The sequence below is a fragment of the Larus michahellis genome, chromosome Z (assembly GCF_964199755.1).
Source record: "Larus michahellis chromosome Z, bLarMic1.1, whole genome shotgun sequence".
NCBI classification, from domain to species: Eukaryota; Metazoa; Chordata; class Aves; order Charadriiformes; family Laridae; genus Larus; species Larus michahellis.
The window spans coordinates 3072155-3087582 of NC_133930.1; the positions used below are offsets into that span (position 1 = coordinate 3072155).

Here is a 15428-nt window from a genome sequence, read left to right on the forward strand (position 1 = left end):
TCCCCAGCCAAAAGCGGTAGTGATGTTGCTATGGTTGAAAGAAAACAGGGTGGGAAGGAAAAGTTAATGGCTTTGGGTGGTCTCCCCTGCTTGTGTATGTCTTCTAGTCGTTGTGGGGAAGGGGGAAGATAAAAAACCCCTCTACTGCTGCCCGCGCATGGACTTTGTAATATTTGCTCTGCTAAAAAATAAGGAGATCCCTTGGGCACTGTTGAAATCGTGGTCTCGCTGTTAGGCTAAAGCTGGAGGTAAAGCCGTAGTGTTGTACGATGGGCATCTCAGGAGCTACGACACGAATGACTTTGGTCCATTCCTGAAGATACTTGGTGCCGCATGGGTGGAGGGAACAAGCCTACCTTGGCAACAGAGCCTGGAGGGGAGGTGGAAGGAGGGTGCTGGATAAGGGCACCCACTTGCCAGCACCTCCCTGGCTGCTGCTCTGCCTTCACGTCCTCTTTCTGCTGGTCTCAGTGACCTGCAGGAGAGGGACAAGATGGCCAGAGGCAAAGCTTGTGGTAGATCAATCACAAGGCTTCAGTGATTTTTACAAAGCCCTTTATTATTTTTTTTTTTTGTCTTAAGGCTTATAAAAACTGTTACTCAAAACCAAAACGTTTAAAACTTTACATATGTACAATATGAGAAATAAATTATGTTTTAAGTCATACAAAAACCACAATATACAAATAGGGCTTTGAAACCACTCGAAGTATGGCACGGTGACAAGTCACAGATACTTACCAAAGGCTTCAGTTATTGAAGCCTTTGCAAAAAAACCATGGAAGAAAAAAAAAAAAATCTCCAAATGTGCTTGCTTTGGTTGGATTGAAGCTCTACAAGAACTTGGGAGAACTGCAGGCCTCAGAAGGACTTGCTAAGTCTTCAGAACTTGGTGCACCATCTGGCAACACCGTTTTTTGAGATTGCCTTTCTGCATGCCAAAAGTTCGAGAGCTGTTACACCAAGTCTCCTTCCAAAAAGGACAAAAACAAACAAACAAACAAAATCTAGTTCGCCTCTGACAAGGTCCATCACTCCGCAGCAGCAAACAGGACTGCCGTAGGGAATCTGTCGAACTCGGAGCAAAGCCAAGTTCGTCTGGCACCAGGGAATCCAACCGGGACGTTGTGGCGATGACGATGTCGTCTGTTTGGCTCAGTTCAAGACTTTGCACAAAAATAAGGTCTTAATTACGCCCTGGTACTTACTACAACAGCGTCTGAACAGAGGCGAACGCATTCTCAGTAGTTAAAAAGGACTGGTGCAAAGTTCTGCGGACGTGACGCAGTTCATAGCTTCCTCCTCCCCCACACCTGGGGAGCGAGGAGCAGCCGCCAGCACCATCACCTGCCATCTGCACTGCGTTCTGCCCCAGGTACAGGGAGGACGGAGCTCTACCTTCTTCTAAGGTAATATATGGACATTTCAGTATCAGCCAGACACAGAACGGATTATTTTTAAGGCAAGCAAAGGACAACTTGAAGTTAAGCATCATTGTGCGTATTCCCACCCCTCCCCTGAACAACCCACCCCCCACCCACGCTAGACCTGTGCTGGTCTTGTCTTCCCACAGCCCATAGTGCTACTGGACCCACGGTAACTCCTACGCTAGATGCGAATTTGTTCTTAGCAGCTCTGTCGCCAAGAGTCCGATGGGCGGTTAGCATGGTTATCTTCTCAACTCCGCTGGCAGGCAGACCAGATGATCATCGCTGAGGTCTAGATCTGTGAAGATCTCGTCCGTAGTCCTCGTTAATGGAGGCAGGGCAGGGAATGCAGCGTGCAATGGGTCAAGGTAAGGTTAAATGCACAAACCAGGCTCCTTGGGGAAGGGAGAATGTCGGTTTTAGTTATTCTACGGCTAGGACCGCGGTCCATCAATTGCTCCTCGGTTTCTTACGCCTGATCCAAGATGTTTGGTCCGGAAGAGCTAGTTGTTTAAGCGCTACCAAGCCAGGTTTTTGCCAGAGCATCTTGCCACCTGCGTGGTCTTCTTGCATCTAGGTTGCTCGGTTGTGTGTCTTTAGAGAAGTTTTCATAGCAAATTTGAGACAGATCTGGAAAAAGCAGAGAGGAAAAAAAATATCTGGTTAAATGTAGAAGTTAAGAGGAGTAATAAAGAATTCCTGGGAAACTCTGGGACACCAAGAACAGGTTTAGACAGTGCAGGCTGGTATTTTATTCTGTCAAAGCAGCGCTGTGCCCGGTAGCTACTCCGTGAGAGCCTGCAGCAGACGTTATGCGCGCAAGTAGGCTGCGAAGAGAAATTACAGGTCTCGACGCTAGACCCTGCCCGTTCGGGTCCTTTCAGGGTGGACAGATGTTTGCAGACGCGATTTCCAAGGCGGAGATTGATCTTTCAGTGACTTGGCAGGAGCGGAGATCTGAAGAGCAAGACATTGCTCGTGAAGGATCATTTCCTAGAAACCGTAGTGTTTTGGAGCTCGGATCTGCTCCTCCGCCTCGTGCCAAAGCTGCACTCCACGAGTGAGCAGGAAGGGCCCGTCTGCCAGCAATTCTGTTTCATGGGGGTCACCGAGTAGCGTATCAAAACAGCCTTTTCTTGTACCTACAGGAGGATTGACTTGATCTTTCAAGGCTTGTGGCAGAGCAACAAGTTTTTGCACAGGGGTTTCATTCGCAGAATTGTTTGCTACACGCGCGTGTGGCACAGCTGGCTGGTTTCTGCCAACCCTGGAACGGAACCAGCTCGCGTTCCTGAGCTGAGCTCTGCCGCCCAAGAAGGTTGTGCAAAGCACGGCTTCCACGGGGCTTTGCTAGCCCTAACAGGCACTTGGTCTCCGCATGAGAAGCGCCAAAGCTCTGAGTTTACAGATTGAAATTTAAAAGAGGCCAAAAGGCTGGGCTTCATCTGGAGGAGACGATCATTTAGTCAAATGAAGAGGAATTAATTCAAAACATGACTAGAGGCAGTCTGAAGCAACCAAGCTGTCGCTGCTGAGACCAGACTTACTGGAAGTCATGCTCTGAGGACTGCTCCGAGGTGTCTGGAAAGTCCCGCAGAGGTTCAGCAGGGCTGAGATGCTCCGGCAACGGCTGAGTTTGTGCTCTCCTGCACCAGAGCAGACGCACACAGCCCCAGAGGAAGCAGGAGTCAGTACTGTAACGCCGTGGCAAGTCCTCAGCTGTGTCTTGCTCACGTAGTTGAGCCCAAACTCGATCAAGAGCTTTCTTAGCAGCTCAGGATCTTCTGGCAGGTTGAAACAACCTTGGAGGCAATCCCCTGCGCTCCCAGCTTTCCTCTGTTTTACAGGGCAGTTAATAGATGCCGCTAATTAGCTCTCCACTATCGCGTGGGTCTTGGGTATTGGTAGCCCCTCATTATTTTTAGCATCTACCACAACAGCAAGCAGACAGGTTCTTTAGGCTCAAGGACTGTGTTATACCAATTTGGTAGCGAAGGTACGAGATGTATGTGAAGGTACAAGATGACAAACCAAGACGAGACGTGAGGATAATATCCCCTAATTAGTGATCGTTAAGGCGTACGTGAAAATTAAATCTAATAGCTGGGAAATCTTGGGCTGGAATTTATATTTTTTTTTTTTTTTGAAAGAAAAAGAAGATCCAGAAGTCTAAACAAACAAAAAAACCCACTTGGCTCCACTCATTCCCAGCACAGCCACGCGCATCCGGCAGGATTTCTCTTAGCTGATTTTCCCTACCTTTTTTGCCATTCCTCTGTGCACTTCACGAACCAGAGCTCTTTCCCGGGCGATATACTGGTCAACTGGGAATCCTCCACGCAGAAAGCAAACCTAGGAGGAGGAATCAGAAGTCAAGAGAAGGTACCTGTTGTCTCCACGATTAACAAATAACATGTAATATGGACTGTAGCGAATTCTAGGACGAGTTGTTGGATTTGACGTCCTTCCTGTGGAGCGCCTTGAAGCGCCATTTTCCCATTGGATGGCTGTTTTATTTCCTACTTTAATGTTTTATTTGGGGATTTTCGCTTCTGCTACCCCGGCGTTTCATAGATTGTAGAAACTAGGGTGCAGGATACCTTACATACGATGGGAGACGCTTATTTAAAGCTCTGAGAAATGTGGGAAATTGTCAATATCAACTGCTGGGAGTGCAGTGCGACGCGCTTGGCAGCTTTTATTTCTTGTTGGTTGCTCAGGTAGCTTTCCAACTACAGAGACCTCAGAAGGAGCAATATAGTGCTTAAGGAGTAAGCAACAGAAACGGTTGCTGGTTTAGGTCTACCTTGTGCCAAATCAGCACATTATGCCTGTAAATAATAGCTGTGCCCATCTGCGTTTCAGTATTTTTGGCGCTGTCGGTACTTTAAGCCTTCATGTACGATCTAAACCCTCTTGAAGTAGGCTAATTTAGTCCCCAAGGGCAGGCAAGACAATGTCACAGTATCTAAATAAAGCAAAAGAACATCTCGGATCCGATCGGCAGTGACTAGTTTTGTGTAAAGCCTAATTTGCAACCTCATGCTGGCAAGTGTGCACTTGCAGACCAGAAAGTCCATCGTATCCTGGGCCGCACCAGGAGAAGCGTGGCCAGCAGGTCGAGGGAGGTGATTCTCCCCCTCTACTCCACTCTCCTGAGACCCCACCTGGAGTACTGCCTCCAGTTCTGGAGCCCCTGCTACAAGAGAGATATGGACGTGCTGGAGCGTGTCCAGAGAAGGGCCACGAGGATGATCAGAGGGCTGGAGCACCTCTCCTATGAGGACAGACTGAGAGAGCTGGGGTTGTTCAGTCTGGAGAAAAGAAGGCTCCGAGGAGACCTTCTAGTGGCCTACCAGTATCTTAAGGGGGCCTACAAGAAAGCTGGGGAGGGACTTTTTAGGATGTCGGGTAATGGTAGGACTAGAGGGAACGGATCAAAACTAGAGATGGGTCGATTCAGACTGGACATGAGGAAGAAGTTCTTCCCCATGCAGGTGGTGAGACACTGGAACAGGTTGCCCAGAGAGGTGGTGTGGCTGCCCCATCCCTGGAAGTTTTTAAGGCCAGGCTGGATGGGGCTCTGAGCAACCTGATCTAGTGGGAGGTGTCCCTGCCCAGGGCAGGGGGGTTGGAACTGGATGATCTTTAAGGTCCCTTCCAACCCTGACAATTCTATGATTCTAAGTAACCCCCTCTCCTACACCATGAGAGCGTTAGCTGGTAACATTTCAGGATACCGACTAAGTTCAAAACCTCAACTTTTCTTGCTAGGTGCTGAATATTTCTCCTTTTGATTCAAGTTTTGAGTGAACCCGTGTGCAGCCTAACACATTTATTACCTCTGTTGCGTCTCCCCAGATTTCACGCGTATACGTCTGATATGCAGTTCCTGGGAAGACTTCGCAGGCCGATACCAGTAGCTTTTCAGCTCTTTCCACAGATTGTACCATGACTGAGATGTTCCCTCCCAGGTGAGCTTTATTTTTAAAAGTTCACCCATGTCCTCTTCTGTGTAGACCAGGAAGGTGTTAGTAGCATTTAGGCCAATTTGATCAAGCCTGAAAGACAAGCAGAGACTCAATGTTTCTTCCTTAGGGAAGCATGCCAGATGCTCATTCATTCCATGCAAGAAGTTAAAGAGCCCTTTGCAGCTTATCAGGTGCTCCGCATTCAACTGTCACTGGCTAATTACTGATTAGGCTAATGAAAATAAGCTTGGATAGATGGTTCAATGCATCATGTATTTGGCTCAGCCATCCTTCCATAGCTTAAAGGTGAATTTCATGCCTTGTGTTTCTCCTGGGAGAGGCTAAAGGAGGTCAACGATGCCTCCAGAGATGTGGGTGCTTTCAGACTATATCCAAATGGTAGAGGGGGAAAACCAAGACAAAGGATGTCAACAATGAGCCATGAAGCCTAATATAGAGGACTGGGCACATCGAATTGCTTTCTCAGCAATAAATTATCATTAAATTACTAGACGAAGATTTTTTTGAATGGTGATGAAGTGAGGCTGCTAGGCTTAGGTGTTACCAGAGGAAAAAGAGTAATGCCACCTTGTCTAGTCCCAGTGGCCTTCTTGGGTACAACCGGCCAGCTTGCTTACATTTCTAAGGAGAGAGGTTCAGAGTCTCCATTGGTGCCGTGAAGGGTGACGGAGAAAGTGGGATCGGCCTCTCCCAAGCTCTCGTAGCTGAAGACATGCATTTTCATCTGATAGTGGTAGACTGGAGAGAAACAAGGAGAGCACAGGTGGAAGCAACTTGGTTGAGAGACAACATGGCTCAGCGCCGCTCTTTGTGAAATGGCGTTGGCTGGCAAAGGCTAGACCCCGTATTTATTGAGATATCTTTGATCTTTTTCCTGCCCTTACTGATTACGAAGCTGACTTTTACACAAAACCAGCAGCAGACCCACCCTGGAGAGGGCTCCCCAAACCTTACGGTGCTCTAAGGTTGGGGTCGTCTTGCAAGTAGGACATCTATAAGCTGTAGTCCTGCTCAAAAGGCAGAGCGGCCTTATGGCCAGAGTCCTGTTGATTGTTCGTGGAGGAAGGAGGACAGTAACGCCACGGGACAGCAATGCAGGCAGGTAACGGCGAAAAACTAATGCCTGGTGCTGCGCTGCTTTGAGGTGACGCTACCCTTCCGCCCCTACGTCTTTCCCCAACATTGGCTTTGGGAGTCTGCTCTTAGAGATGAGACTATGCTCTTTCTAAGAGGGATGGCCTACCTTTGAAGGGCATGTCAGCTCTTGTTTTTAAGTACATCTTGCTGTTTCTTTTGTTCCGTGTTTTCCTGGCGTTGTAGCCAATGCCGTTGCAGCGGTTCTTCCGGCAGCTCAGGCAGATGCCCTTCTTGAAGCGACTGGAATCGGTGCATTGAAATGCGAAGCTTTGTTTATCTTGGTTGACGAGGGAGTCCACAAAGAGGTGCACAGAGCGCTCGTGTTCGCATTTAACAACTTCACCGATTGCTGGAGAAGCAGAGTTGCAAGGGACACATGTTGTTTAAGCATTTATCACCCCAGCAGCTGGTAAGATATAGTGAGCTATGCCTTTTTGTAGCCCAACGTAAGTTGAGTGTGGCCAAATTAAACATTTTTCAAACATTAGCAATTCAAGAGGTTAGTGGAAGACGCTTGAAGAGGACCGTTCACTTAGTCTCCACCAAGAAAAGAGCTTTAAAGAGGATTTTAGACCCAGCGTAAGGCCGTAGTTTATGATCAGATGTTAGAGTGAGAACATGCTACTTCAGAATTAAAAGCAGGTCTAGTTTATAGCAACTATCTCCAGTAATGCAGGCAGTTTAAAAGGAAAAATTAGTTTTCTCTGCTCTTGTAAATCAGCTCATCCCCCAGCATCAACCTGAGTCTATTTGCAAAGAGTCTACACTGAATAGAGGCAAGATAAGTAACGAGAACTTACTCCCGTAGGCAATTGCTCCCAAGACATCGCTTAATCCGCAGCCAGGCTGGAAGTCTCCCCCATTGGGATAGATGTCGACGTGGCCTACAGGCATCTGGATCCCAATGCTAACGCCTAGCGTTTCCCTTGTGTAGGTGTGAAGGACATCCACGAAGTTTGCATCGTCGGGGGAGAGGCGCTTGCTAGGGTCCACTCCTTCAAACATAGGGCCGGCCGGATCCAAGCCTGGTGTTAGAGACAGTACGCAGGATGCCAGGTAAGAAATTGGGTTATTTCACACAAAATATAGCCAGGAGCCTGTTGCTAGGAGCCCTCCTAACCAACTGCTACACAGGCAGTCCCTGCCTCGTCACAGATACTGTCCTCCAAAGCTCTCTTCACCATGAGGTCACTGAGGGAACAAATGAAGATGTCCCATACCATTTTTGGTGCAATACGACCCGGTAGCAGCACCACTTTGCTCTACAGCGGTGGCTTCAGCTTGCCTGGTGGAAGCAATGAGTCCTCACTAGGTCACAGTGAAGAGATACTTCAAGAGGTGACAGATGTGGCTGCCCCATCCCTGGAGGGGTTCAAGGCCAGGCTGGATGAGGCTTGGAGCAACCTGGGCTGGTGGGAGTTGTCCCTGCCCAGGGCAGGGAGTGGAACTGGATGATCTTTAAGGTCCCTTCCAACCCGAACCATTCTATGACTGAACACCAGGAGAGGTCTAGCACCCCACAGAGACCGTTGGTAGCCAAAGCTGCCTTTGGCTACCTTTAGTCTATTTTCAGATTGGACATGTGGAGGGATTAATACGAGGTAATCCCTGCAGCTGAGATCCCACGATGGGATCGGGACTTTCTGTTAACCTCGAAGCCTCACCCCCAACCTGAAGCTGAGCTCTTCAGCCATTCCCCAACTTGAGTATTAGGTGATTTTTTTTTTTTTCCTGCTGAACCAAATACAGATATTTATTGCGGGGCTCTGAGGGATTCTTACCGCCGGTGTCACATTTAAATGCTTCGTGCAACCCCTTCTACCACGCCCCGAGCTCTCACGTGTTGAAATCAGCTTCTATCCAGAGTTAGAAACACTCTGTTCAAGATACTCTCACAATGAGAGGCTGGGGTGGTTTTTTGACCAACGTTGGGACAAATTGCACCCAATAGCTTTCACTGTCATTAAATTTATGAACTGTAATTACAGAAATAATATCACTCAGAGGCTTAATATCTGGATAATAAGGGCTTGAGCTGGACTTGTTTTGAACCCACATTTCACTTCAAAAATACTCAAGATCCAGGTTGTCCTCTGAAAGGTTTTTTTCATTGAACCTCCCCAACGCTTGGGGTTCAAAACGAAGACACTTTCTCACGCGAAGAGACCCATGCTCCTCGCTGCTGACACAGGTAGGAAACGCGTCACTTCGGACTGAGCAAGCCCAAAACAACATCCCAGCGACACAGGAAACGAGCCTCTTCGGGGAAACCCTCTGCTGCTAAGGAAAGGTAAGAGGCTGCTTTAAAAAAAGCCACTTGCCTGTAATTCTGCCTATTGTCCCGTGGACGTGGTTACCAGCGAAGCCGGCGACGTGGGCACCCAGGCTGTACCCGATCAGGTGGACATTCTCAAGCTGGAAGAGCGGGTCCTCCTGAAAGTTTAAAAAAAAAAAAAAAATATAATATTCCTCCCTGTCTTTCAGGGCACCTGGCGCCGCTCCTATCCGCGGGACTCGAGTCCAGTTCTAAGAAGAGACTGGAGGGGAGGGGGCAGACAAGCATCGCTTCGTGCTTTGTTTTGTCAAGACAAGTCGAAGGGTTTGGAGGGCGCTTGTGGTTTGCCCCCAACCACAGCACCCGGCTTCCAACCCCAGTTGTGATACTCTTCGTTTAAGCAGGATCTGGAGCAGCCTTTCCCCAGGGTCCCCAGCAGACCTCAGCACTGGCCCTGGACTCCAGTGTAGCACCGTGAGCCTTTTCCTTCTCCTTTTCCACCCTCTTGCCAAGCCAACGCTGACTTTGAATGCCCAACTCTTAAATTCACCTTGCTCAGGCGGGAGGAAGGACTCCTAAACTTGAAGTCCACTTCGACGTCCCCTATCCGAGCACGCTGCAAAACGGCATCACCCAGGAAAGCGCCGTGGCACTTCCTGGCGCCAGGGCTGAGCGTGGCACCTGCGCCGTGAGCCATCGCCCCACCGAGCCTTAGGGTTGGGATTACACCAGCGCCTTCCCCGCTCGCCAGCGCCGGAGCTGGTGACCTCTCCCTTGTGCAACAGTCCCTCACCGGAGCGTTACAACAGAGCCCGTGCTTAACTGGCGTTACCTGTAACCAGTCGAGCAGCCTCGCTATGCTTTTTCCGACAATCTGCGTGTTGTTGACGGCATCGGTGTAGAGCTGGTGGGCAAGCGAAAGCCAATCCACCACCACCACGTTGGCATCCTTCTCCCTCTCCTGAAGAGCCGACACCAAGCTGCCCAGCCAGGTTTCGAACATGCCGCTCATCTAGAAAGAGATTCAGGTGGTAGTTTCCTGCTCCCGGGACCACGATTACCCATTGGCAGTTAAGTTATTTGTATATCATTTACATATTCTCCTCCAGCTGTATGCTTGCTCCTCTCCGAGCCCCACAGCTTCTCAGCGCTGCACTAATGGTGTAAGAAGAACAGGTTTTGAGGGATTTGGGTAATTAGCTGCCATGCCTTTTAAGGCAGGAGGGGGAGGCGTTCGTTACACGCCACCTTATCGCTCTTTTTCTCCAGAGCTTCAGCAGTTTTGATGGATCGCAAAATTATTTTCCAGACCTGGCACCGCTCTTTGCGTAAGCCCTGGCAGAGGTGATAAGTCCCCTGGTGCCACACACTCAACCACATCAAATGTCGGAGCAGAAAGCTCGGTAAAGGCTGGCTGCCCTCCGTTTCTTTATCGGGGAGACCACGTAGCAGAAGTGAAGACTGTGGACACGCAGCTACGATTACGGAAAGTCTACGTGTGTGTCAAGCCAAGTGCCACCTTCACAGTGGCCAGTTAGTTGGGTTTTCAGGAAAATCTCAAGGTCCCTTTACCACATTCACATTATGCAGACCCAAAATCATTGAGGGTGGAAAAGACCCTGAAGATTATCGAGTCCGACCAATGTGGACGTGAAGTGATCTTGGGCGGTTGTGAATGAGTTGGGTGGTTTCACAACCCACTCGCGCTGCTCCAGGGACCTCAGGTGCAGCTGGTAAGAGGCTGCAGTACCCAAAACATAGAATCATCTACGTTGGAAGGGATCTCTAAGATCATCGAGTCCAACCATCAACCTGACACTGCCAAGCCTGCCGCTAAACCACGTCCCTCAGCACCACGTCTGCCCGGCTTTGAAATCCCTCCAGGGATGGCGACTCCACCACTGCCCTGGGCAGCCTCTTCCAATGCTTAATAACCCTTTGGTGAAAAATTTTTTCCTAATATCCAATCTAAACCTCCCCTGGCGCAACTCTTGTCCTATTGCTTTTTCCTTGGAAGAAGAGACCGACCCCCCCTGGCTACCCCCTCCTTTCAGGGAGCTGTAGAGAGCGAGAAGGTCTCCCCTCAGCCTCCCTTTCTTCCAGCCTCTCCTGCCCAGCCATCCCTCTCCCCACACCCCTCCACTCCCACCACCCCACAGGCAATGGACTCTCCTTCTACCACCAAATTGTCCCAAATCCCACATATTCCAGAGCCACGGACCATTTCCAGGGCAGGTTGCATGCTCTAAGTGGACAGACTGAACGCTAAGCATCGCCTCCGTGCAGGCTCCTCCGCACTTACTGTCCAGCCGTGAATGATGAAGAAGGTTTTGGCTGTCACGTTGAACTTGCAGTCCTCCAGACACTTGCGGTGGCCGAGGGCGAGCGGGCAACCATCCTCTTCGGCATCCGGCCAGGAGCGGAGGTTAAACTTCACCTGCGACTTCGGCGCCGGGACACGCTCCTGCCCGTCCTCCAGCAGCTCGGGGATGGTGGCATCTGCAAAGCGGAGAGGAGGAAGGGTGAGCAAAGCGCCTCCGTGTTTCAGCCCCACCTGAGAGAGGGGGACCCGCACCCCGACCGCGTCCCGCGTGGGACCGCGCTCACCCACCCACCTCCTCCTCCTCCTCGCAGCAGCGCAGCCTCCGCCACCCGCGGAGCGCCTCCCGCCGCGATGCAACAGGTCACGCCGGTGCACAGCAGGAGGACCAGCCTCCTCATCGCTCGGAAGGACGGACAGGCGGGCGGGCGGACGGCGGGACGAGGCGGCGGCGGCGGCGGGGCCCGGCGGGCGGCGGGGCCCTTTAAGGGGCCGCGGGGGGGCGGGGCTTCGTGGCCCGATGGGGCGGGCCCCGGCGGGGCCGGCCGGCGGCTCCTCTCCCATTGGTCACGCCCTCCTTGACGTCACGGAGAGGTGAATGAGAAGGGGGCGGCCCGTGGGAACGCGCCGCGTGGGGAGCCCCGCAGAGGGGGGGGTGACCCCGGGGGGTCACGGGGGGGTCCCCAGCGCTGTCACCCCGAGGGACAGCGTGGGTAAAGGGCTGGGCGGGGGGGGGACCGGCAGCGCTCCCCTGCTGTCCCCCCCACCGAGCCCGGCGGCAGCGCGGGTCTGGGCCCCACGCGTGGGAAGCCCCGGCTCTTCGCCGCTCGGGGGGGTCGGGACATCACGGGCACCAGGTGCTTCCCGAGGGGCATCACCCACCCGCAGCCCCTCGGCTGCTGCAGCCACGTGAGTGACACCGTCGAGAGTTATAGACCTTTTATTCCTACTTTTTGCTGCTGGAATTTTTACCAGTTACTGATCCGTAAGAAAATATTTCGTTTTATTTATGGAATTATAGAATGGTTTGAGTTCGAAAGGGACCTTAAAGATCATCCAGCCCACGGCATCCCCGGCAGCGTGGGCAGCAGGGCGAGGGGGGGGATTCTGCCCCTCTGCTCCGCTCGGGGGAGACCCCCCTGCAGTGCTGCCTCCAGCGCTGGGGCACCAACAGCAGAAGGACACGGAGCTGTTGGAGCGGGGCCAGAGGAGGCCCCGGAGATGCTGGGAGGGCTGGAGCCCCTCTGCTGGGAGGACAGGCTGAGAGAGCTGGGGGGGTTCAGCCTGGAGAAGAGAAGGTTCCGCGGAGACCTTCCAGCCCCTGCCAGTCCCTCAAGGGGCTCCAGGAAAGCTGGGGAGGGACTCTGGAGCAGGGAGGGGAGCCATGGGACGAGGGGGAACGGTTTTAAACGGGAAGAGGGGAGATTGAGATGAGATATTGGGAAGAAATTCTTTGCTGTGAGGGGGGTGAGCCCCTGGCCCAGGTTGCCCAGAGCAGCTGTGGCTGCCCCATCCCTGGAGGGGTTCAAGGCCAGGTTGGACGGGGCTTGGAGCAAGCTGGGCTGGTGGGAGGTGTCCCTGCCCAGGGCAGGGGGTTGGAACTAGGTGGTCTTTAAGGTCCCTTCCAACCCAAACCATCCTGTGATTCTACGATCGAGTCCACGTGGCTTTTCTGTTCTCTTTTTCTTCCCCTTCCTTGGCACCATGGCTCCTTCCCTTTCCCTCCAAGCTCTCAGCAGAAAGCGAGGAGGAGGCACCAGGGTTGGTGGTGTATAAAAAATGGCAAGGGAGAAGGCAGGACAAAGGTGCAGGCAAATGATGGGCAGAGAGAAGAAGGAAAAGATGGGGCCTTCAAACCAGTCAACAGCAAGGGAAATAATGGGAAATTAAGTACGGGAGTTACTTTAGTCCCCACTATAGATACTGATGGAGAGAATTAATTGGACTTTCCAGCACTGCTTTTCTGGAGTGCTGAGTTCGTACCCTGCGCCCCTATGAGCTTCGTTCAACCCAGCCACCTCCTGACCCCACGTGGGTGAGTGGCTGGACTGGATGATCATTGTACATTCCTTCCAGCTGGGATTATTCTGTTCCGTTCCGTTCCATTCCATTCCATTTTCTCATAGCTCTGGTACACGCAGCAGGTTGTGGCTGGGGACTTCTGCTCTTCTCCTCTTGAGGATCGTTCCCAGAACCTCTTGGTTTCTGACTCTGCAGAATGAATACATGTTCGGGGAGGTGTTCGAGCACCTCCTGTTTTGGGAGGCTGGAGATGATGCTAAGCGCATCTGCCCAGAGAGCGTGGGTTTGAGTGGAGCGTCCTGAGGACGCAACTTCTCTTGCAGATGTGCGGTCCCTCTCGAGGAGCAGCATCCTGACAGCAGTGGCCTAAAAAAAGAAAGGACAAGAGGTTTCTCAGCTGCTGGCCCACGACTGGACGTACTCCTGCAGGAAATGAATCAGCTCAGCCTCATCACCGAACTCTTCATCATTTTACAAAATTCCTGGTGCCAATAAACCCTGCCAGACCGTCGGTCACTGTGGCGTCTTCTCATTCTTCCCGTGCCTTTGCATTCAGCCGTTGCCTCTTGCCATTGTAAAGCTGCGTCGGGGGGGGGGTGGGTGGGAGGGAAAGACGTGTCCTCCTTTTGTCTGCGCAACGCCAGGCTCTGGGGGGGTCCCGCTCTTCGCCTCCGGCTTTCCAAGAATGACAGTAGCGCTTGGGATAGCTTAGCAACAGCAAGGAAAAAGCGCATCAAAATAATCCCTGGCTGCTTCAGCCGAAAGGTGACGATCATCCGGGGACACCTTCAGGAACTGTTGTGGTGGACTTCGGATCGATGTGGGGAGTGCGGCTCTGCCCTAACCTCTCTGTAACCCTAATGGTCTGGAGGGGGGGGGTGGGGAACAGGGATGGGGGGAGGAAGAAGGCTCCCACCCAGAGCTGCTTGGAAAATAACAGTTTGTTAAGCCTAAGCGTTTTAAGGAGAAATTCCTAGTTTTGATTAGTTTTTCCCTGGGAAAGATTTCTTGGCTCCCAGATGGAATTTCTGGATATCGTAATAAGTAATAAATAACAAACCAGGGTGAAATGGATCATAATCCACCTTAAAAGAGTTGGAAGCTCAATATTTACAGCGCTTGTAGGGATGTTGGAGGCTCTATCCCAGCAGCTGCTGCGAACAGGGCAATGCCCGGGGAGATACTGGCTCTTCTTGGAAGCATCTTTCTGCCTCTCTTATTCTCTCCATCCCCGCTGGGATTTCCTGAAGATCTTTTTTTTTTTTTTTTGAAATCATGAGCATTTTTATAGGAAAATGTCCCACTTAGCTGTAGTCATGAGCTCTGTGCAGGCGGGTGCTGGGCGGCTGAGGCCAAGGCTGGTTTCTTCTTTAGCACCAAACGTGGAGAGCCGGAGCAGAGCCACGAGGTGCGGAGGCGGAAGGGACGCGAGAGGAGTTAAGCTTCTCTCTTAGCAGCAAAAAGCTAAAATCAGTATGATATGTAAATGAACGTGCCAAAATATTTAAAGGTCTGGAGTCTGCTGGTGATCTCGGGGAAGGATTGGACGGGTTTTTCATGAGCCGCGTTTAATTTGGGAGGTTTCCACGTTTGTGCACCCCGCGATGAGACCCTTTCAATGCCGTTTGTGTATCTCAGACCCAGGTTACAGTCAGTGTCTTCTGCAGGAGCTCAGCACAGGGAAAGTGAAGTCAGAAGCCTTTTGCAAAACAACTGTGTTTCATAGAATCACAGAATGGTTTGGGTTGGAAGGGACCTTAAAGACCATCTAGTTCCAACCGCATGCCCTGGGCAGGGACACCTCCCACCAGCCCAGGTTGCTCCAAGCCCCGGCCAACCTGGCCTTGAACCCCTCCAGGGATGGGGCAGCCACAGCTTCTCTGGGCAACCTGGGCCAGGGGCTCACCACCCTCACAGCAAACAATTTCTTCCCAATATCTCATCTCAATCTCCCCTCTTCCAGTTTAAAACCATTCCCCCTCGTCCCATGGCTCCCCTCCCTGCTCCAGAGTCCCTCCCCAGCTTTCCTGGAGCCCCTTGAGGGACTGGAAGGGGCTGGAAGGTCTCCGCGGAGCCTTCTCTTCTCCAGGCTGAACCCCCCCAGCTCTCTCAGCCTGTCCTCCCAGCAGAGGGGCTATGCTACGTTTAATGCTTTTATTTCCCTGTCTTTAGAAGTAGGACACTGACACCTCCTTTCCTTGCAGCAGTCGTGGCAAGAAGAATGAAGGAACCGCACCATCGAAGAGCTGAATGTT

The 15428-nt window shown here is 51.7% G+C and overlaps 1 protein-coding gene and 1 long non-coding RNA gene across 2 annotated transcripts; one reads left to right on the plus strand and one right to left on the minus strand.

Annotated features, from left to right (window-relative positions):
* Positions 1 to 538: 538 nt before the first annotated feature.
* On the minus strand, positions 539 to 11604 carry LIPG (lipase G, endothelial type). Its single transcript, XM_074570900.1, has 10 exons — positions 11447 to 11604; positions 11134 to 11330; positions 9664 to 9843; positions 8878 to 8989; positions 7357 to 7581; positions 6663 to 6905; positions 6037 to 6157; positions 5270 to 5488; positions 3687 to 3779; positions 539 to 2057 (listed from the first exon to the last, which is right to left on the minus strand). Exons 1-10 carry the CDS (start codon positions 11550 to 11552, stop codon positions 2036 to 2038), a joined length of 1518 nt encoding a protein of 505 aa, XP_074427001.1. The 5' UTR covers positions 11553 to 11604; the 3' UTR covers positions 539 to 2035.
* Positions 11605 to 11747: 143 nt separating this feature from the next.
* LOC141736559 (uncharacterized) lies at positions 11748 to 13684 on the plus strand. The gene is made up of 2 exons (XR_012584992.1): positions 11748 to 12136; positions 13497 to 13684. It is a non-coding gene; the product is annotated as an uncharacterized LOC141736559 (long non-coding RNA).
* Positions 13685 to 15428: the final 1744 nt, after the last annotated feature.

Coding starts and splice junctions, on each gene's coding strand:
- LIPG (XM_074570900.1), bottom strand. CDS start 11,552: ATGAGGAGGCTGGTCCTCCTGCTGTGCACCGGCGTGACCTGTTGCATC. Junction 8,990..9,663: donor GGCTGCTCGACTGGTTACAG/GTAACGCCAGTT, acceptor TTAAACTTTCAG/GAGGACCCGCTCTTCCAGCT. Junction 6,158..6,662: donor AGCTGACATGCCCTTCAAAG/GTAGGCCATCCC, acceptor GTTTCTCTCCAG/TCTACCACTATCAGATGAAA.